The sequence below is a fragment of the Podarcis muralis genome, chromosome 12 (genome assembly GCF_964188315.1).
Source record: "Podarcis muralis chromosome 12, rPodMur119.hap1.1, whole genome shotgun sequence".
In the NCBI taxonomy this organism is placed as follows: domain Eukaryota; kingdom Metazoa; phylum Chordata; class Lepidosauria; order Squamata; family Lacertidae; genus Podarcis; species Podarcis muralis.
In genome coordinates, this window is record NC_135666.1 from 19,618,454 (window position 1) to 19,640,328 (window position 21,875).

At 43.3% G+C, this 21,875-nt stretch overlaps 1 protein-coding gene across 9 annotated transcripts in view; it reads right to left on the reverse strand.

Moving 5' to 3' along the window:
- Positions 1 to 21,875, reverse strand: part of CCDC7 (coiled-coil domain containing 7) — a 164,459-nt gene that overhangs the window by 21,483 nt on the left and 121,101 nt on the right. For 8 of the 9 annotated variants that reach the window (XM_077936777.1, XM_077936780.1, XM_077936778.1 and 5 more), the window contains exons 66-77: positions 15,650 to 15,775; positions 14,987 to 15,088; positions 12,931 to 13,050; positions 12,321 to 12,422; positions 12,007 to 12,105; positions 9,209 to 9,325; positions 7,525 to 7,638; positions 5,820 to 5,927; positions 4,594 to 4,713; positions 1,632 to 1,715; positions 869 to 988; positions 11 to 151 (exon numbers count right to left, since the gene is read on the reverse strand). In XM_077936777.1, coding sequence (XP_077792903.1) covers positions 11 to 151; positions 869 to 988; positions 1,632 to 1,715; positions 4,594 to 4,713; positions 5,820 to 5,927; positions 7,525 to 7,638; positions 9,209 to 9,325; positions 12,007 to 12,105; positions 12,321 to 12,422; positions 12,931 to 13,050; positions 14,987 to 15,088; positions 15,650 to 15,775 — 1,353 coding nt within the window. The remainder of the gene's footprint in view (positions 1 to 10; positions 152 to 868; positions 989 to 1,631; positions 1,716 to 4,593; positions 4,714 to 5,819; positions 5,928 to 7,524; positions 7,639 to 9,208; positions 9,326 to 12,006; positions 12,106 to 12,320; positions 12,423 to 12,930; positions 13,051 to 14,986; positions 15,089 to 15,649; positions 15,776 to 21,875) is intronic. The other variant, XM_077936783.1, reaches the window with a different exon arrangement.

The window sequence follows — 21,875 nt, forward strand, 5'->3', positions numbered from 1 at the left end:
CATTCCTTACCAAGCGCATTGGCTTGATGTTGTTGTAGCTGTTTTTGTTGTAACTGATAACTTGCAAGATGCAATGCTTGTTGCAGATTTGTTCTATGGCTTGGAAGTAAATTCTTGTTAAACTCTAATATTTCTTGCATTGCAGCCTCCACTGAAACAAAACAAATTGTTTACTTAATTAAAAGAACATTCTAAAAACATTTATTTTTTCCTGCATATCCACTATACAAAACTGCAGGTGGGTAATCTTTGCTAACTGCTTTTAGGCTTTTACATTTACCAAATTTGTGAATGGTATTGAAAGATTCAGCTTGTCTGGTGATTAAATGCTTCTGGAAAGGGGGAAGGATGAATTTCAAATTGATCTAGTGAAGTTAGAAGTGTTTGTTATATTTTTCTGGACAGGATATGAAATATGGTATGTTAAGTAATCAGATGGAGGCAAGGGTCTTAACAAGCAGACTAAGACATAAAAATAGGAGAGGTTAGCCAGTTCTGCACCATCAGCAGAATCTGATTGGTTGAGGTGAGATCCAAACTTGAAAACTAAAAGTTTGGCATCATCAAGCCAAGGTCTAGAGAAGCTTTGAAACTATGAAATGTATGTCTTAAGCTCTTCTGACTGAGAGGTTCCACCTCCAGAGTTGTAAAAATGTCTTCTCCTTTTAAATGTTTACGCTTTGGTAGTATGAGGAGGATGTTTGTCAAATTTTTCTTGCTAAATAATAAAATGCTTTAATCTACACTTGTCTGGCAGGTTGTGTGTTGACTGGTCTTAATACTCTATTGTTCTCTACCTAAATCAGGACCCCATATTTTACTCACTCATCAAGCCCATATCCCAACACGTATACTAATCATTACTTACAAGCAAGTCTGTGTGAATTTGCATGAAGGTAAGAAGAACTATCCAATTGTGGCAAAGATACTTTGCTCTCTGGAAATTCTTCCAGAAGCCGTCCTTTTAATGCCAGTTCTATGTCCCTCTCTGCAAAGACAGACACAGAAAAGGGCTTATTAATATAAAGCCTAACAACTGACAGTTCACAACCAATAAATTGCAAAGAATACAAGATACCAAGTAATTTGTTTTTAATCTATAAAATAAGGTTTAAACTGCACAGTAATATTTGCATGACTAATGGATATGTTATTTCATATTTTCTTGTATATTTGTTCTCTGTCAAAATATGTGGTCCTTCAGCAGCACAGTTAATAATTTACCTTGGAAATATTTAAGTTTCCCACAGTGCTGTCAGTACCAAATCCCCACCAGGTGATATCAGGACTATGTGCCTTCTATGTGCTTGAGATTCTGTTGGCTGGAGTAAGCACCATGTGCACACATAATTTTAGCAGCAGGATGCAGTAGATTTTCTTATACCCACTGATCTTGTGCATGTTGTAGAAGGGACTGCACATGGTGGTTTATCTAAAAGGTTCAACCACCACCCATCAGATTCAAAAATTCCTCACCCCAATATTATCCTAATGATATAAATGTTTTAAAGGGTGGAGTTAATACCTTGTCAAAATAAAGGCTATGGTTAAATGTGCATTACCTCCTTAAAGTTGATTTTCAACAGTGTCCCATTTTACATGGGAGCATGCTAAGCATGTATAAGACTTACTTAGAAGTTGGTCTTTCTCCTCCAGGACTGTCGTATCATATCCTGCATCTACTGTTTTGCTATCATGCTTGATTCTGTTAGCCACTATATGTTCCCATTGCACAATGGGGAGAAAAATATTCATACATAAAGTTAACTGTTGACACAAATAAGTTTTCTCCATACATGAAAAATGATTTTCTACTATAGTCAGCTGGATCCTGATAGGTAAGCTGTCCTTTGACTTATTTATAGTACCAGTCCAAAGCAACTGAGTTGTAACCCATAGCTCAGTGTAATTTACAGATGTGTATACAAAAAGCAGTGAAGACTGTTCTGCTCCCTCAGGCAATCATCCAGCTGATAACTTTCAAAGCAGCAGACGCCAAACAGAACCTTAACTAATGGAACTGCATTAAAAATAGAAAATTGCTCAAGTAATTTGAAAAACCAACATGATAGCAGAGGGGATCTCTCCAGTGAACTATATTCACAAAAGATCTACCAGCCTACAAATATTAAACAAACATCTTCAAATCTTCTTCCTCAGTTCAGTCTCTGTTATCTCTCTACCTGTATAGGCTTTCATTTTTGGCTCCACAGGTGGGGGTTGGAATTACATTATACAAATTATAGGCAAGGTTCTTCTCTAGATCATCCACTGTGACAAGATTATTGGAATATATCAAAGCAATATAGCCAGTTAAAGAGGAGACTGAGAGGAGATATGATAGCCATCCTCAAATATCTAAAGGGCTGTCATATCGCAGATGGAGCAAGCTTGTTTTCTCCTGCTCTGGAGGATAAGTCCCGAATCAATGGATTCAAGTTACAAGAAAGGAAATTCTGACTAAACGTAAGGAGCAACAACAATTTTGCTGTTCAATTAACTACAATCTCCACCAGAGGGCTTATTCTCCTGGACATCTGAATAATTTCTACTATCATGATATCGGCACTTTGAATAATCTGTCTAGGATGAATTGGTCTACTGCACCATATCAAGTTTGTCCCAAGACGATAGTCTACACTGTTCATAATGCTGATAGCAGGATAATTTATCCAGAGAGGAGAGAACATGGGATAGATTGCTCCATGTCTGCAAAATGGTCATTCTGAACTGAACCACTGCTGCAGCCATTGTCTCTTCTTATTTTCTCTACCAGGTTCCTCCCCCTTTGATAGTTTTCTCGACTAGATCCATCTGGTCTCCTATCTGACATTTAGTGGCTGTGACATAGTTGCCAGTGACCTCAATAACTGCAATACTCCATGGTATCTGTCCACACAGTGGCTTGAAGAGGCCTGAGAAGAAGGAAGGCAAAAACCCCACCTCTTAAGGCACAAGTACCTCTCCTTTGGGGACGCGGGTGGCACTGTGGGTAAAACCTCAGCGCCTAGGACTTGCCGATCGCATGGTCGGCGGTTCGAATCCCCGCAGCGGGGTGAGCTCCCGTCGTTCGGTCCCAGCTCCTGCCCACCTAGCAGTTCGAAAGCACCCTTAAGTGCAAGTAGATAAATAGGTACTGCTTTATAGCGGGAAGGTAAACGGCGTTTCCGTGTGCTGCTCTGGTGCTGGTTCGCCGGAGCAGCGTCGTCACGCTGGCCACGTGACCCAGAAGTGTCTGCGGACAGCGCTGGCTCCCGGCCTCTAGAGTGAGATGAGCGCACAACCCTACAGTCTGTCAAGACTGGCCCGTACAGGCAGGGGTACCTTTACCTTTACCTTTACCTCTCCTTTGTGTGTGAGAAGGGTAAACATCAATAACTTTGCCTACATTCTAGAAATGTGCCCAAGCATAGATTTCATAAGTGTGAGTTCAGAGTGAACAGGCATATTACAAACATGCACTCTGTTTCATGAACCTAAATGTCCAGCTTCAATCAAACTAATCACTAAGTGAAAGATAAAAACAAAAACAACAAAAATCCTTGACTGCAGCCTTGCAATTTCATATTATTTTTATACAAGACACTTTTAACCACTTTCAGTAAGATCATGCTAATTTTCTGAATATGTTATATTTTTTAATGTGTAAATAAACTTTTCACATTTATATTCCTCCACTCATATCAAAATAGACATTCAAGGCAACATAATAATATTTATACATAGCAAATAAAGCAAACTTAAAAACACACCTACTAATGCATTCTAATATATATATATTTCAAATGGACAATTAGAACCAAATGAAGCAAGAAATTTGATGATGCATTCCCTGTCTCATTATTAATCTTTCAACCTGCCTTCAATATTTGTTCTAGAGAAAAAAATCTGAGAGTATAATATCATCACAAACAACAGTCTCCTTATTCTTTTGTTGCAACTGCATTATATCCCACCCTTTTGTGAAATGTAATGTTTTGCCAAGCACCAGCTGTTATAAACAGGCAACTGTGTGCAAAGCAGAACACGCTGCTGAGGAATCGCACAACTGGAACGAGGCGGCAACCGTTGCTAAGGAGCCGGTGATGGAAGAGGACAGTTGAGAAGGCCAATGGTTGCATGATAGAAAAACCATTGGCACTTCAAGGATCCAAAATAATCAGTAATAATAATAAAAAATGCCTTGCCTGCGGTCAAATAGTGGAAACAAGGAAATGAGAAGGGAAAGCAAAAGCAAAACGGGAAGCAGGAGGGTTGTGTGTGTGTGTGTGTGTGTGTTTTAATTTATTTAACCTCAGTGGAGGAAAGAAAACAAAGGAGTAAAGTTTGAAAATGGACATACACACAATACTAGAAAGTGAAAGGATATAGGAGGGAACAGTAAAGAAGTAGAAATAAAGTGTTGTTGAAGATAAAAACACTTAGCTGACAGAGAAGATTAGAGTTCCCAGAGTTCTTTGCTCTCCTGCCACCGTCACGTGATGAGGGTCATAACCCAACCCATTCGGGTCCTCAGTAACCATATCAAATAATGCACAGTATAAGGAGCATCCTTGGAAGCACACACGATACTTTAACACGTTTTGTACTTACCAGGTACTTTACTTATGTGTATCTGCAGCCCTGAAAGTTGTGGTCTCAATGCGAGCTGATCTGATGGCTCAAGTGAACTAAGTCTCCGTTTGCCTGTTGTCCGTAAAACGCTTTTTGGTACTGAGAGAGATTATTTACATGTTATGGAGAAAGTAAGATGAAATAGGTCCAATATACAATTCCCGTCCCCCTAAAAAACACAACCATGTTGCAAAACTTGCAGTCCCTTGCAGCAGTTGAATATTCCACTTGTAGATTAACCCTGTTGTGGAGAATTTAAAGTACAGGAAGCTGATGACCGCTCTGCATTCAACTGGTTCCATTATCAGACATTACTCCACGTTAGCATCTGTAGCAGAGCAACTGTTAGGAGTTCAGAGCTACAAATTACCACCTTACCTGCGGAGAGATGTATCATTATACAAGTGCAATTTCATCCTCCTACGATAACCGGAAGTGGGTCAGGGGAAATCTTTAATGAGTGACCCTCATAAATGTATGTACACATTCTACATAATTTTTCTACTCAAGTCAGCATCCACAGATGAGAACACTTGAATTTAACCATGCTTAGGAAACATATGTAAAGATACGTTTACAGTTCCCTGAGTTCTGATATCACTGTGCTTCACACCCATGAGCAGTTCCACCTTGTGAGTGTGAAAGGGGAAGGGCAGTATGCACAAGCAAGAGGCTTGCTGCAACTCATTCTTGTAGTTAAGTATTTCTATTTAGTTGTTTATAAAATATTTATATACTGCTTATATCATAAAAAGAAAAAATATCAAAGTGGTTTATAGCAATAATACATAAAGCACAATAAAAATAATATAACAAAGATAACAGCAGACAACAATTAACCATTGTGGAAAGCTATAACTGGTGGAACCGAAATTTTTCAGCAGGCATTTAAGAGCTGACATAGATGGTTTCCTGTTGCAACTGATCCAACTCTCTGGTGACTGTGGGACATTGTTTAACCATGTTTTATAGTTTTATCTATTGGTTGACAAAAGCAGTGCTGTTTTTTCTACAAAAAGAAGTGCTTTCCTGGTTCTCTTATAAAGGCAATGGCACACACCTGGGAGGGGCCAGAACTGGGAGGGAGGGGCCAGAAGGGTTCCAGAGAGTTCCAGCTGAAAAAAAAGCCCTGGACAAAAGACTGTGTAATTAACTATTTTCTGAGCAAAAGATGTGTCTGCTATATAATTTGCCTCTGCACTCACTCTCAAATTTAGGTTTTTCTAGTTTATCTACTTGAAGAGCAGATTGAAGATCTCTTATATTTGCCTCCAATTTTGCAGCCAAAGCCCTTCGTTTTAATGATTTCTCATCTATAAGATAAAACAAATAAAATATACTTAATCACAGGAACTATATAGGATCACAGGGGCTTATTTATATTTCAGAGTCTCTGAAAGCCACAGCCAGAAGTAGTAGAGTAAATTGCAATTACACAAAACAAAAAAGTGTACAACAAGTTTTGAAAATTTTCTGAAGCTGGAACCAGTACATGTCAAACACATTCTGTATGCAATTCCAACAGATAGAGAGTGTTAGATTTCTTACATAGCTGACTCTCAACTTATGCACATTAAACTTGTGTGAATTCAGCTTTAAGTGCTTGACTGGGGAAAAGGGGGTGAGTGGGTATTGCAGGGAAAACATCGATAATCCCACCCTTCATTGAACTCACCTTGGGAGTGTTCAGAGGTGCAGAGAGAGTGTTTAGCAGTGCAGTTAGAGAGTGTACAGACTAAGTAATGCAGTCGTCAGGCACCAGTAAATGCTGCACTGTGCTTTTTACAAGCCATTTTCTGGTGTTTAAAGGGTTGTTTTGACTATATGTTATTTTGGCTTTACATGCTATCCCTAGAACATAACCTGCACAAAAGATGAGAGTCAACTGCACCGTAAAACCTATTCACTAGCTCTATTATTCATAAAAGTAGAAAACTGCAAAGAATCATTGGGTTGCTAGCCTCCAGTACAGACGTACCTCAGCTCCCAAACACCTTGGGAGTCAAAACGTTCCGGCTCCCGAACGATCAAAAACTGGAAGTGAATGTTCCAGTTTTCTAACGTTCTTTTGGAAGCTGAACATCCGACGGGGCCTCTGTGGCTTCCAATTGGCTGTAGGAGCTTCCTGCAGCCAATCAGAAGCCACACTTTGGTTTCCAAACGTTTCAGAAGTCGAACGGACTTCCGGAACGGATTCCGTTTGACTTGCAAGGTACAACTGTCTTTTCTTCGAAAGCCAAATTAGACATGATGACAACATAACCTGGTTTGGAATATAAATTTGTTCAGCTCAAAATACTCAGATGTAATAAGAATCAAGCATTAGTTCCTTGATAAAACAGCAATTTATCTCACCATGATTTTTGGTTACACAATGATGCAGCAGGTCATTCCAAATGCCACGCACCAACAGAAGAGGACAGCTAGGGCATTGCTGCATCCGTGTTCTCACCCCGCCCCCAAAAGTATCTGTCACCTGAAATGGTTGTCTTATTCTGCCTAATGATACATCTGGTTCTGAGTCTGACAACCAATGAATTCCATGGGCTAATGAAAGAGTTTGCTACTTGTTACATATTAATAATCAGGAGCTCAGGAATATGTAGGTGAATATATTTATTCATTCTTTCCTCTATCCTTTAAAACTATCTAAGCTCTAAGCCAGTGATCTTTACCACATTTTGTGGAATATATTAACAACCCTTTTCTGGGGGTTTTGTTCTGCAAAGTATACACAATATACTGTAATATTACAATATATTACAAGTCTTATTCCTGTGACTGCTCATCATTCAGAAAAAAAACCCCAGTTATATCCTTGGGTCAAACAATTCTGTATAAGTTCTTGGATTTTGTTAAACAAGACCATCAGATATGTTAATCCTACTTTATTATATTCTTCCCACTCACCCTCATATTGTGTACTTAAAGCAGCAACCTCTGAAGGCAGGAATTCTATTGGAACTTCTTCAAAATATCTGTCCATAATTCTTTCTTCTTTTGCTAGCTGATCCAATTCTACCTCTAAGAAAAATAATTTGAATTTATTCCTGGATAGCCTGTTAGAGCACGTTGCTGATAACACCAGGGTTGCAGGTTCGATCCCCATAGGGAAAGCTGCATATTCATGCATTGCAGGGGGTTGGATGATCCTCAGGTACCTTCCAACTCTTCCATTCTATGGTTCTGTGATTTTAAGTTTAGAAAACTTCTGAGCAGTCTACTTTTCAGTTTTTATTGAAAACTATACTTACTATATGGAATTAAGGGTGGGTAATAAATAAATAACAACTTACTAATTGTACCTAGCTCAAATTTCACTCAGGTGTACAGAAAAGATGTACAGAAAGATGTACAGGTGTACAATAAAGCACCAACACACACAAACTTAAGTGACCCAATAAATCAAACTCAAGCCCCTTGCATCCTTTAAATGGGACTGGGATGATTGAAACTTCAGTCATGGCTTCCTGACTATGGATTTTGTTTGGGGTTTTTTTTGTTTTGTTTGTTTTTACAGATTAACTCAACTTCCTTTACCTTTTGTGTGTCTTGAAGAACACCAAATATAACTGTTAGGAAGAAGGGTGCCTAAATGAAGGGTTTCTAAGACCCTCCTAGCTATAATACCACCCCTCCTGCTTTTACCTTTCATATACATGCCTAAGCACAGAACTCTGTGCCTGCATCTTCCTTAACTAGCACAAAACAAACTCCCCTGCCCCACCCTGCTACAACTGTCTGGGCATTGGACTTCCCCCCCAAAACGCACACAAATACTTTAAAGCAGAAATAAATAAATAAATATTTGAAATAAGAACACCAAGAAGATCCTAAAACCCAATAGGATGTAAGTTAACAAAAAAAGCAGCAATTTAAGACCATATGGAGTACAGAAAATAACACACACATTAAAAAAAAACTTTATTACCTAGCCTCACCAAATACCTGCTCACCAGCCTGAACCCTCCCCCCCCCCACAAAAAAGCAAAAACTACTTTGTACACCTTTGTTGTAATAGCAGGTTAAAATAAAACTAGAAGAACAGCAGAAAGAAAGGGAGACCAAGGAGGCAGAAAATAAATGTTTTATACATTTTCAGAGCAGTGAAATGGAACGTGCCACCCCTGCCTTTGGCCTTGTCTCAAAGTCAAAGTGTCTAGCAAATGGGGCTGACATGGTGGTAATGAACATTTAAAAAAAAATTAAGAGGGGGCAGAGGGAAAGGAGGAGAATGGAGGCAGCAGAAGAAAGAGGAAGAAAGCAGCACTGCCCCCATAATGAGGTGGCTTGCATGTGGCCATGTGATAGTAGAGTGGCCTATTGGTGCTGAGAGCCCTCTGAAGGCTGGCATCACAGCTGGGATCCCATAGACGCAATAAGAAGATTTTTAATTAACAACTGCAACAACTATTTTTATTATTTAAAATGACAAATTTTGTCGGCATTATAGAAGGACCACAAAAGCTCTTTGGAGCTTTAATGCAACCCATGGACTGCCCTAGTCTATCTGCCCTAGTCTAGCCCTAGCCTGCCCTAGTCTATCTGTTCAGAAAACTCAAAGAAACACAGAAAGTTTGACTACAATACTTACCAGACATGCTATCTTGCCGAATAATGCCTTGTTCTTGCAGATCTTTGATACTTGATCGCAAATATGAGAACAAACCTTTTCCAGCTAATTCTTTGGGTGTTTTGCCTTTTTTGGTGGCTTCAAAAACAAAAGCAAACCTTTAGCGAAAAATTTAATTTAACTTCACATGAGGCAAGAGCCCTGGGCTCCTTTGGGGAGGAAGAGTGGGATATAAATTAAACAAATACTGATCATAAATAAATAAAACTTTGTGCCAGTGCCATCCCATCCAAAAGCATAAGGCACTGCCACAGAGGCACTCCATGTGATGAGAAAGCAGTACATGTTTACCAGTGCTACAGAGCTTCTCCACTCTCAATTATCCAAAGGTTCCCTGCTCTCTTAAACAATTTTGACTTTTCTCACATGCTGTACCATATGTCTAGAATTGCCTCCCAGAACCAATCTTTTGACCTAAAACCTATCCTCAACTGCCACTGTATCCATGAGGTTGCCCTAGTTCACATACCATGCTGTAACTAAGTCTAATTACATGTAACTACTATAATCACACATTCTTCCCATGTTTCTCCCATCTCCACTCCCTCCTCCCTTCTTCATTTGTATCCCATGTTGAATTTTAGATTGTGATGCCATTGTGGTAGGCATGTGACCTTTTGTACTCTGTAAAACACCTTCAACATTAATGGTGTTTTGTATACAATAACAACTTATCACCATCATCTGTTGACATTTCTCTGTGATAGATGTAATATGTAGACTGGGCCTTTGAAAATAAAGATAAAAGAATGAAGAGGTTTTGAACGTCAGGAAGGATATAGCTTTTGGGGGAAGGCACAGTACTTTTGTGTAAGGTAAGTATTTTTATTTATTATTTTATTTATTAAATTTACATACAATCATTTGTCCAAGGATCACACAGTGGCTTACAGTATTGCTGGCACCCATTTGTCTCAAGAGACAGTGGAGTGCATCTCCAGGGGTGAAGTCAAATTGCTGCATAAGCAGCTCTGAAGTGACCTCCCCAATGCTCAAACCTGGGCGACGTGTATGGAGGTCCTAGGCTGCCCAGGTGACAAAACCTCCCTCTCATCCTCACTGATGTGGTCTAAAGGAAAGCAGAGCAATATGTTTGGCACCAGCTGGGCAGCAGGAGCTGCCAGAAGAAGGCATACAAGGCACCATCCAACCATCTTGGAGCCTACACTCCTGATTTGTGTAAGGTTTACTCCTTAGCTGTTTCTTCTCCCAAAGATACTCTGGAAGTATCCATCTGGAAGTTTAGGATCAGAGTTTTCCTTCTCCTAGATGGGCTACTTTCCCAAGTTGATGAGCCCCACCTGCTCCTCACTTCCCTCTACAGCTTGTGCAGAAACTGCTTTCTTGACTGTTGTATCCACAATTGGTCTCATCTACTCAATCCACCAGAGCCTGCCTTCACATGCATGGGAAGTCCCTAACTCAACGGTGGTTTGAGGCCATCTACTACTCTCATCTGGTTTAGCCAGCCAGTCAAAGCCCTTCCCAGGGTGTGGCTGCTGTTGCATGCTGACAGCTTCTATGAGCCACAGGTGAGAGCTGAGTGCAGGGTGGGGGACAAAGGTGGTCAAACTACCCCAGAAGGAGCATGATGATCCCCCCACCAAAGGTACTACCCCTCCCCTAACATCCCATACACCCTGGTGTACAGTGTAAAACCACAAAAATGCAAACCAAACAATACACACACGTTTAAAAGCCACAGATAGTTTAATTTGCCCAAAGGCCTGGGAGAAGAGGAGTGCTTTCACCTGGCACCTATTAACTTACAGAAGTTATGGTGAATGTGTGCATTCCATCAGGTAAGTCAGCACAAGGAGGTGGGAGAGGGAATGCTGGAGAGAGTTGCTTCAAAGGAATTCCAAGATACAGTTACTATGAGGAGCTATGGGGTGGGGCTTCCCCATGGCAGGGAGGAGGTAGTAGGGAGCTGGAAGCATGGTAAGGAAGGGAAGAAAAACTATCAGGTAATAATGATTAGTAAATCATGCTAGTTCACCTTCTATCACAATACATTTACATGTTATATCTGCAAGCTGGTAGCAGGGAATTAAAAAAGGCAAGGCCCCAAAGTTGAAGACACATGTAGTTGTGTTGAACATTCTCAGGGCTTTTTTCAGCTAGGACTCATTGGAACTCAGTTCCAGCACCTCTCAGATGGGTGCCATTGTCATTATAATAGAACAAGGGATGTGTTCATGGTGAGTTCCAGAACCTCTTTTTCTAGAAAAACAGCACTGGACATTTTTAGTACAGTTACAGTAAACTAGGTAGGAAAGAGGATGGAAAAGAAGGATTACAACAGGAATGAGAAAACCTGTGGCCCTCCAAACGTGGTAGGATTATATCTCCCATCAGCCCTAATCAGCATAGCCAATTGTCATGGATGATGGGGATCCTGCAGTCCAGAAATACCTGATGGGCTGGAGGTTCCCCATCCTTGGCTTACAAGAAGCAGAATTTGGTATGAGCTTTCGTGTGCATGCACAATTCTTCAGATACACCTGAAGAAGCAGAATATTATTGACCAGAGGTGGATCTACACACAGGAAAAAAACACTATAAATAAGTCAAAAAATTAAATTGTTATAACAAAAGAAAAATACCCTTTGGCGTCATCTGGTGTTGCATGTGTATAATGCATTTAAAATGCTGTTCCTTGACTAACGTTCACAGGTGAACAAAAATACTCAACAGGAATTAATTATAAGACATTAAAATTGCCAATAACCCAATAATATAATCATATTTGTACTTACGTTCAGGTATATATCCTTCTGGATACTCTTTTAGAAAATATTTTTCCCATTTACTAATCAATTTCTTTTTTTGTTCTTTTAGTTTGCACATTTTTTTCCCTAACAAAATAAAATAGTTGTTAATGAACTAAATGGAGAAAAAAATGTCTTTAAAGATGTTTTGTTATATATAATAGCGGTTTTTGCATCTATCTACTAAGGAAATTATATTGTGTTCTTTATAGACCAGTTGTTTTTAAAAAAGGCAAACCACAGCCTAAATCCAGTTTGGAATACATGCTACTGTATACAGAAGGTGTTAATTCTTTACTCACTTATAGTATCCAGTTGAAAGCCTGTAAAAACTCCTAGATTTTGCATCTCATCCAGTTTTGATTCTAGATTGGAAAGTTCTATGAGATCACTGATATTTCTCTCTAGGATATGTAAAAATGATTATATTCAATAACAGAAAGCAATATTTATTAATATTTATTATTTCCTTTAAAACTGGAATCATATAACATTGAGATTCTGTAGCAAAGAGAATTCTGAAATAGTAGGATGGAATAAAGTGGCAGGTCCTATTTGGCATTTTTCAGAGCTATAGAAAAGAACAGCAGAAAATGCAACCTGTAATCCTTTCAGTTGGTCTTCCATGAAAACAGGATTGTGTTCTCATTGTGAGGATAGAGATATTTATTTATGTATTTATTTATATATTTAATAAAGAATTATACCCTGCTTGCTTAAAAAACCTCGAAATGATTTACAAAAGATAAAACAGTAAAATCAAGAGACAACAGCATTTACTGTCAATAAACATTATCCTCAGAAAAGGTATTGTAGAACAAAATGCTCTAGGTTTTAAGCAAACTGCAATCAGAAGTTATTGTGACAATGTCTCTGAAGCACCATTTCCATGGAATTTTGTTTTGGACTTACCATCAGGTCTTGTCCTTGCTCCTTGGTCTAAAGTAAGTGCTTCTTCCATATTTTGAAGAATTGCCTCAAAACTAGAAATCAAACGGTTTCTTTTCTCACTTATCGCCTGTATTTTCTTCTCTGGATAAAAGATAGTTACTAATTACATTTTCAGAACTGTTCTCTATAAAAGTAAACTAAAAAAATGGTGCTGTTACAGAGGGCACGTTGCACTGAAGGAGACTAAATTTTAATACCATGTGTCCAGATAGCTGCAAAACAGTTTTACCAGCCACATTGTACAAATTCATTTTAGTATCTAATAGTGGACAGAAATCATTAGTACCCAAGTACTAATTGGTACAGATTGTACAGATTGGCAAAGATTTTATGCATCAAAAGCAATTGGATGCAGTAAGCCCATATAAATAAATATATATGAGCTGCTTGAAGACACAGGCTAGAGTGCTGTCTAAACCTCTAAAGGTTGTACAATGTGAGACTTTATGAAGAGTATGTAGAAAAATCAATAAAAATGTAACAAAACACAATTTAAAATAACATTGTCTTGATTTGTTCCATTTATGACAGTGGGCGATGAAGTATTCAGATTGGGCTGTTCCTCTTGCACAAGACTCAGACAGGAGCAAAGAACTGTGGGAGGTAGACGTCCCACAACTTTTATGTGTCCTCCGCCAAGGTTAAAACAAAACACTCTTTCTCCTTGCTACAGGTCTTTCGCTATTCTGTGTTCAGTTGCTTTACTTCTATTTTTTACTTCGCTCCCTTCTTGTTTTTTATGTTCTTGTTGCTGGCAGTTGCTGTTTCAGTGGTTGGATCATTTTCATTAATGATTTTTGTGGCGTGGGCTGCTTGATGCAACAACCACGTGCTTTGTCAACTAACAGCCGCTCTGCATGTTTGCCTCAGCATCCTTTGGACCTTTTACTCAGCGCACCGGCTTTACTTCAACAATTGTGGTTTTGCTGGTTGGGGGGGGGGGGAAGTCAACAGAAAACACAGCGTTAAATCATCTTCCTCCTGTCCACGGCAGCGGCACAAAGGAGAGATGTCAGTGAGTCCTGTCCACTTCAGCGGCACAATATTGCCTACAGTAATATTGAAATCAACAGTTCCCTTCAGTGGCTTATTTCCCTCCTGCAGTCTGCTTTCACGGCAAAGGGAAAATCTTCATGGTTTCCTCAGAGTTTCTGCAAGGCTTGAGTAGTTCTACGCAGAAGAAAGTAAAAGAAAAGACAAAGCATCTAAACCCAGCAGGGTCCTCTATTGCTTGTCACAATCTTTCAAGTCATTCCTCCCGTTCTAAGAGCCATGGTTTTCAAGGGTTATCAGTAAGATCTACCCATGTAGGCCATATGTTTAATTGGTTTTGAGATTCTTGTGAAAATGCTCCTGCTTGGCGAGTCCGAAAAACTGAAGATAAATGATCTACCTCCCACAATTCTTTGTTCCTGCCTGAGTCTCGTGCAAGAGGAACAGTCCAATCCAAATACCCCATCATCCACCTAATAAATCTACTATTCAAGTAAGATCGATCGTCCTTTTTCTGTTATTGGTCATATTTTTCTTTCTTTACAGCATTTGTTTGGACATACAAAATGAAAATAAATAAAGATTATTAATAAAAAATAACATTATCTTAGGTAGTGGTACTCAATAGCATCAATACCACAGTACCAGACTGCCTACTCAACAGACTGTCTTAAATATACACACCTCAGTTTAACTGAGAAGTGCATTTTATGAAAACTGGTTTAAAGGAAAAGGCATCAAACAGCAGTATTTCTAAAGACTCTACAGGATAGATAGGAATTGTAGCTAATGTCACATGTATATGGCTTCAAACACAAAGAGTTCTACGGAGCAGGAGTACACAACCTCTGTCTCACATTTGCTCTGGATATAACTCTCAGAACATGAGCATAGCCAGGATTTTTGTTATGGGGGCAGGCTTTTGTTAGGGGAGGCAGAACTTCAGATTTGTATTGATTTTTATTGATTGGGGGGCAGGTGCCCAAGCAATGCCCAACATACTAAAATTTAACACTTTACTTACCACTTACACCACCTTTTGCAAGGTCTTTCAGCTCTTGCAGATTTAATTCCATGTTTTCCAAAAGTAATGTTCTTCTCTCATATATTCTGTCTAATTCAATTTCTACAAAGATAAATAGTAACAGGTTGTCATTTGTATACACACACGCACTTTGTGCATTTGGGGAGATTCCAAAGCTAAACTAGATTTTTGGTAGATGCCCTTCCCTCCATGCAGATGCAGCAGGGGTACAGCTCAAATTCTTGACCAATATAGTGGCACAAACAACTGCAGAACTACAAATGCAGGCAATCACCCTGTTCTTATTCATGGTCTCTGTACATTCACACATATGGATAGAGTAGCAAACTTACTGGAATCAGCACTGCTGTTAAGACTACAGAGCTGAGCACAGTTTTGTTGGAAGTGTCCACTGGTAATGGTGGGCAGATGTCAAGGGCTGTAACTATGTCAGAAGTCTGGCAACAGGATTCCATGGAGGAATGCAGTGAAAGAAGCAACAGCCCTTGTGGAGTGCAACTGGCCCTGTCCATATCAGGGAGGTTTGCCAGTATGGAGCTGAGATGAGCATTTTTGAGCACATCATTCTATCATATACTACTTAGGTGAAAATAGGATTCTGAAGTATTGCATGTCTGATGACTTTTTAAATTTCATACTCACCACTGGGTTTTGCTACTTCCACATTGCCTGCAATAAGATTTTCTATCTCTTGCATGCTTTGCATAATTGCATCTAAACCTGCAGTCAAAAGTCTTCTTTGCTGAATGAGCTCTTGTACCTTTAGCTCTACAAAAAGGAATATAACATAACTCAAAATGTATTTATTTTACACTAACATAAAAGATGAGATATACCATTTTTTTGGAAAAGGATGTAGATTATAGATTGAACAATTTAGGCATTAGGCATAACAGATGAGAAAAGTATAGTGGTAACTGTGCAGTAAAAGGAACTGTAAGACACACAGAGGATTCTTGGACTGTTGCCAGAAAGGATTACTTAGATCCAAGGTCCTACATACCAGCTGATGGATAGTAGAATGGAAACCTACTTTCCGTTGCCAGTGTACAATTGGGAGCACACTAGTATCTGCTTCTCTGTGTGGAGTAAGTGAACATGGGAGGTGGTTGTTGCACAATACTTGTGTTGCAACCTTTATTCAGTTCAATTTGAAAAAATACCAAAACATCAATCACTTGTTCTCATGGCTTAACTCAGGGATGGGGAAACTTTTTGGTTCCACATGTCATATTGTTATGGAGCAACTGAAGCAAACAGGATTGCTCTCCCTTTGCATCAGGTGAGGTGAAGAGAGATCAGTCATGCTTAGTGCTGGGTTTGTACTTTGCTTACTACTTCAAAGGTTCCCAATAACCAGCTGGTTGTCAGGCACCACAAAATACCCATTTCACATGTGAAAAATGTGAAGCATGATGCTCAGAACCTACATGGGTATGATGTAGAACAGGATTTCCCAAACTTGGCCCTCCAGCTGTTTTTTGGACTACAACTCCCATCAACCCTAGCTAGCAGGACCAATGTTCAGGGATGATGGGAACTGAAATCTAAAAACAGCCAGAGACCCAAGCCAGAAACCCTAATTTAGAAGAAAAAGGATAACCCCACTTGCTGGCCACTATGATGTTATGGGAGCACTTCAAATGCTGAAGAACCCTGCAGCCAATCATAGCACCAGAAGGACGTAAATCTTGCATGTATCAAGCACAACTCACATGACTTGTAAACACAGAGAAGAACTTTGTGAGGACTTTCATCATGAGAGTGGGGCTTCAGGGTGAGATCACTACAGTGGAAGGGCACTGTGTTCTCTCAGGGGCACTGGGCACAAATATTGGGCACTTTGCAAAAGAGATGTCACACTTTGAGCAGAGTTCACCTCACTAGCATACAAGAGGGGAGACAACTATCACTAATACAAATCTCTCAGGCCTCAATCCCAAGCAAGCACCTGGGAGCAGCTCTCTGGACAACAAAGAGCACCTTTCAAACACTCTCATGGTACACTCACAGGCTGTCACAGAGCTGATCCACAAGATCAGTCTGCTGAGCCACCCATAACCCAGGATAAATAATATTGGGGGTCAAGGGTGTGGAATATTGTTTGTTGCTATGGTATACATTTTTTGTTGTAAACCACCCTGTGATCCTCAGATGAATAATAATAATAATAATAAATTTTATTTATATCCCGCCCTCCCCAGCCGAAGCCGGGCTCAGGGCGGCTAACAACAATCAAATAATCATACAATCAAATAATCCAACATTCTAAAAATATTTCATTATAAAAATTAATTAAAATCAAGTTGATGGCAACCATTAAGCAAAATTCTGTGCAGGTTGCCAGAGGAGGGAGTCAGGCTGCGCCCTGACCAAAGGCCTGGTGGAACAACTCTGTCTTGCAGGCCCTGCGGAAAGGTGTCAGGTCCCACAGGGCCCTAGTCTCTTGTGACAGAGCGTTCCACCAGATTGGAGCCGCAGCCGAGAAGGCCCTGGCTCTAGTTGAGGCCAGCCTAACCTCTCTGAGGCCTGGGACCTTCAGGATGTATTTATTTGCAGACCGTAGGTTTCTCTGTGGGGCATACCAGGAGAGGTGGTCCCGTAGGTACGAGGGTCCTAGGCCGTATAGGGCTTTAAAGGTTAAAACCAGCACCTTAAACCTGATCCTGTACTCCACCGGGAGCCAGTGCAGCTGGTATAGTACCGGATGAATGTGGTCTCGCAGCGAAGACCCCATAAGGAGTCTCGCCGCGGCATTCTGCACCCGCTGGAGTTTCTGGGTCAGTCTCAAGGGCAGCCCCACGTAGAGCGAGTTACAATAATCCAGTCTGGAGGTGACTGTCACGTGGATCACAGTGGCTAGGTCAGGGCGAGAGAGATAAGGGGCCAACTGCTTAGCTTGGCGGAGATGAAAAAATGCCGCCTTTGTTATAGCTGTAATCTGCGCCTCCATAGAGAGGGAGGTATCGAAGATTACACCCAAACTCTTAACGGATGGTGCTGGCACTAATTGCACCCCCGCAAGAGATGGGAGTTGCCCCCTCAATCCCATATCGTCCCGTCCCAGCCAGAGGACCTCTGTCTTCGAAGGATTTAACTTCAACCAGCTCCCACGTAACCATCCAGCCACAGCTTCCAGACATCTGGTCAGTGTGTCTGGGGCCGGGTCAGGATGGCCATCCATCAACAGATAGAGTTGGGTGTTGTCAGGGTTGCTTCAAGATCCTAGCTCACAGAGGATCACGCTAGCCAACGGTCACTAAGTAAAAGTCTTTATTGAGTTACAGTTTCCATTCTCAAGCTGCTGCGTGCAACCCTACGTCTAGTAGCTAGATCGGCGAAGCTCCGTCTGAATCTCCGCCCCTCGTACACCAACTTAATATCCTAGCCCTGCTCCACCTTTTCCGCCTGACTGTTCTTCTCTGGGTCCCTCTGCCCCCCTGGGTCTCTTCCTTCCGGGATTCTTCGGACGCTGACCCCCCGGACTCTCCTGTCTCCTTGCGCCGGGCTTTAGGACCCGGCTCTCTTTCCGGGCTGCCTACTGCGCCTCCTTCCTGTGCATTTGAACTTGGCGCGCGCGCCCAACCTTCCACCTTCCGTCTAACCGTTTCTTCGCTCCCAGATGGAGGTGTGGCCACCCCTGACTCGTGCCCTCCCTCCTGCTGTGAGCTGCCAGCGCTTGCCCCCTGGCTCCTTTCCTCTTCCCTGCTCTCTGGCGGTGACGCTGGACCCGATCTCCAACTGCTCTCCTCTGATTCCCCTCTGGCTCTATCTCCCTGGGGTGCCCCCCTAAACTCCCCCCTTGCTTTGGCCACTGGTGCTCCTTTCTGTGAATCCTCCGACTCACTGGAGAGACTCGGAGATCTCGGGTCGTCGTCATCGCTCATCCTTTCTTCTGCCTCCTCCCCTTCGCTCTCTGTTTCCTCCCTTGCCCTTGCCTCTGCTCCTGAACCCCTGACATCCATCCCCCCCTCGAAGCCCCCCACTCCCCCTTCCCCTCCTTCCGGTGCTGGAGCTGGGTGCTGCTGCGTCAAGGAGACGAATGTCGGGTACCGTTCGGTTCCCGTAGCGGGCCTCCCTCCGAAGTCTTCCGGTTCTTCCTCCCTTCTCTCGTCGACGACGGTCACCTCTGCTTCCATCTCTGTGCCGCCGTGCTCGAAACCTGGATCGTCCCCGAAAATGTCCATGTCCGTCTCTCCCTCGCTTCCTCCAGGCGGCGTTGCTCGGCCTGGACCTTCTTGCCACTTCCTGCGCCACTGTTCCTCTGGTTTGTCGTCCCACCAATACGAGGGTTCTGAGGCAGATCCCGAGGGCGACCCCTCCGGGGAACGGACGTCTCGTATCGGGTCCTCGTCAGAGTCGAACCCCCGGAACGTGCTGCCCGAAAGCGTGGGTGTGAAAAGCCAGTCGTCGAAAAAGTCTGCTGGCATCGGTCTATGTGGGAAGAGGGCATGAAACTCGTCTTTGAGCAGAGGTTCGTCCAAGGCGTAGTCCGGCACCCAACTGTTCGCACTGGCCAGGGTGCCCTCCCTGGCGAGAAAGTATTCTACCCCTTCTTCCCCCCATCTGGAATCCAAAATCTCTGTGACTTCGTTGATGCGCTCCTTCCGTGCCACTCTTGCGTGCCCTGTTCTGTCTCTGGCCTGACTCTGCGCCGTTCCGGGTTCCTGAAACCTGTGCGGTGCCTTGTAGGGAGTGAGCACCGATCTGTGGAATACCGGATGCATTCTGGAACCCTCCGGAAGCGCCAGCCTGAAGGCCACCGGGTTGACCTGCTCTTCGACTTGATAGGGCCCCAGTTGCTTATGCCCTAGTTTCTTCTTGGCCAACGACCTGGCCGGCACTGCGTGGGCTGCTAACCAGACCCAGTCCCCCACGTGTAGCTCTTTGCCAACCCTTCTGCGTTTGTCCGCTTGTACCTTGTATGCGTGCTTGGCCAGCTCCAGGTGGCGCCTCAGCTGATCGTGGACTTCCTGCAGTTCCGACGCGAACGCATCTGCCGTCTGCGGCTCCCCTTCCCCCAGCCTTTCCAGTCCCGGGAAGGTTCTGGGGTGCCTCCCGTTGTTGGCGAAGAACGGTGTGACCCCCGTGGACACGTGCTTCGTGTTGTTGTAAGCGAACTCGGCGAGCGGCAGGTAATCCACCCACGTCGCAGGCTGTTGATTTGCATAGCACCTCAAGTACTGCTGCATGATGGCATTGACCCGTTCTGCTTGCCCGTTGGTTTGCGGGTGTCTCGCCGACGCCAGGTTGATCTTGACGTTCAGGAAGCCCATCAGCCGCTGCCAGAAATTTGAGATGAACTGCCGCCCCCGGTCGGACAGAATAGACCGTGGCAGACCGTGAACCTTGAACACGTGGTCTATGAACAGTTTGGCGGTTTGTTCCGCCGTGGCCACCTTCGCACACGGAATGAAATGTGCCATCTTGGAGAACAAGTCCACCACCACCAGCACTGCCGTCTTGCCCCTCGAGCTGGGCAGATCCGTGACAAAGTCCAGGGCCACCCTCTCCCAAGGTTCGGCCGGAGTTTGCAGCGGTTCCAACAGTCCGGCTGGCGGTCTAAGCACTGGCTTCGCCCTCTGGCAGGTGTCACACCTCGCCACGTAGTCCGCGACCTCCCTTCTCATTCCAGGCCACCAGAAATCCCTGGCTACTAGTTCCACCGTCTTCTCCTTGCCGAAGTGCCCTGCAGTGGGCGCGTCGTGCAGTTGCTGCAGCACCTTGGCGCGAAGTTCGTCTCCCGGCACGTAGATGGCCCCTTTACGGATGAGCAATCCATCTCTTAGCTGGAAACCGTCGGCCGCTGCTTTGCCCCTTTGCACCTCTGAGATCTTTGCTTGCGCGAAGGAGTCCCCTTGCAACGCTCGTCGCACCGCCTCCAGATCCACGGTTGCCGCGGCGCACGCCCACACTGTTGGTGCGAAGATGTGCATGGCGGCCGCTGGCGTTGCTTCCTCCAGATACTGTGGCTTGCGGGAGAGAGCGTCCGCCATGATGTTGGTGTCCCCCGGGACATACTCTATTCGGAAGTCGAAGTTCGCAAAGAACTCAGCCCAACGTATCTGCCTCTGGTTCAGGAACTGTGCCGTGCGCCAGTGCTCTAGGTTCTTGTGGTCCGTGCAAACCTGCACCGTGTGCTTGGCGCCGATCAGAAAGTGCCTCCACGCCTTGAACGCTGCATGAATGGCCAGCAACTCCCTGTCCCATATGGTGTAGTTCTGCTCGGACTTGCTGAGCTTCCTGGAGTAAAACGCTCCCGGTCGCCACACCCCCTGCGGGTCTTTCTGCAGCAGGACCGCCCCCACGGCTCTGTCCGAGGCGTCAGTTTCCACCCTCATCGGCTTGCTGGGGTTGACATGAAGCAGCTGCTCTTCCGACGCGAAGAGACGCTTGAGTGCCTGAAAGGACTGTTCCGCCTGCTCTGTCCAAATGAACTTCTTTTTCTTGGAGCTAAGCGTGTCAGTGATGGCCGCCGTCTGCATAGCGAAGCCCTTGATAAACTTGCGATAGAAGTTCGCAAAGCCGACAAACCGTTGGACCTCCTTCCGGTTGCGCGGGCTCTTCCAATCCAACACCGCTCGAACCTTGGCGCTGTCCATGGCGAGCCCCTTGTCAGACAGCTTGTAGCCCAGAAAATCCACCTCCGTCACGTCAAATTGGCACTTCTCCAGCTTGGCGTAGAGCCTATGGTGCTTCAGCCTGTTCAGTACTTCCTTGACGTGTTTGTCATGCTCCTGTTGCGACTCCGAAAAGATCAGGATGTCATCTAAGAAACAGACGCACGTCTTGTAGAGGAGTCCCGCCAACACGTGATGCATGAATGCTTGAAAAACGTGGGAGCCATTTTGCAATCCAAAAGGCATAA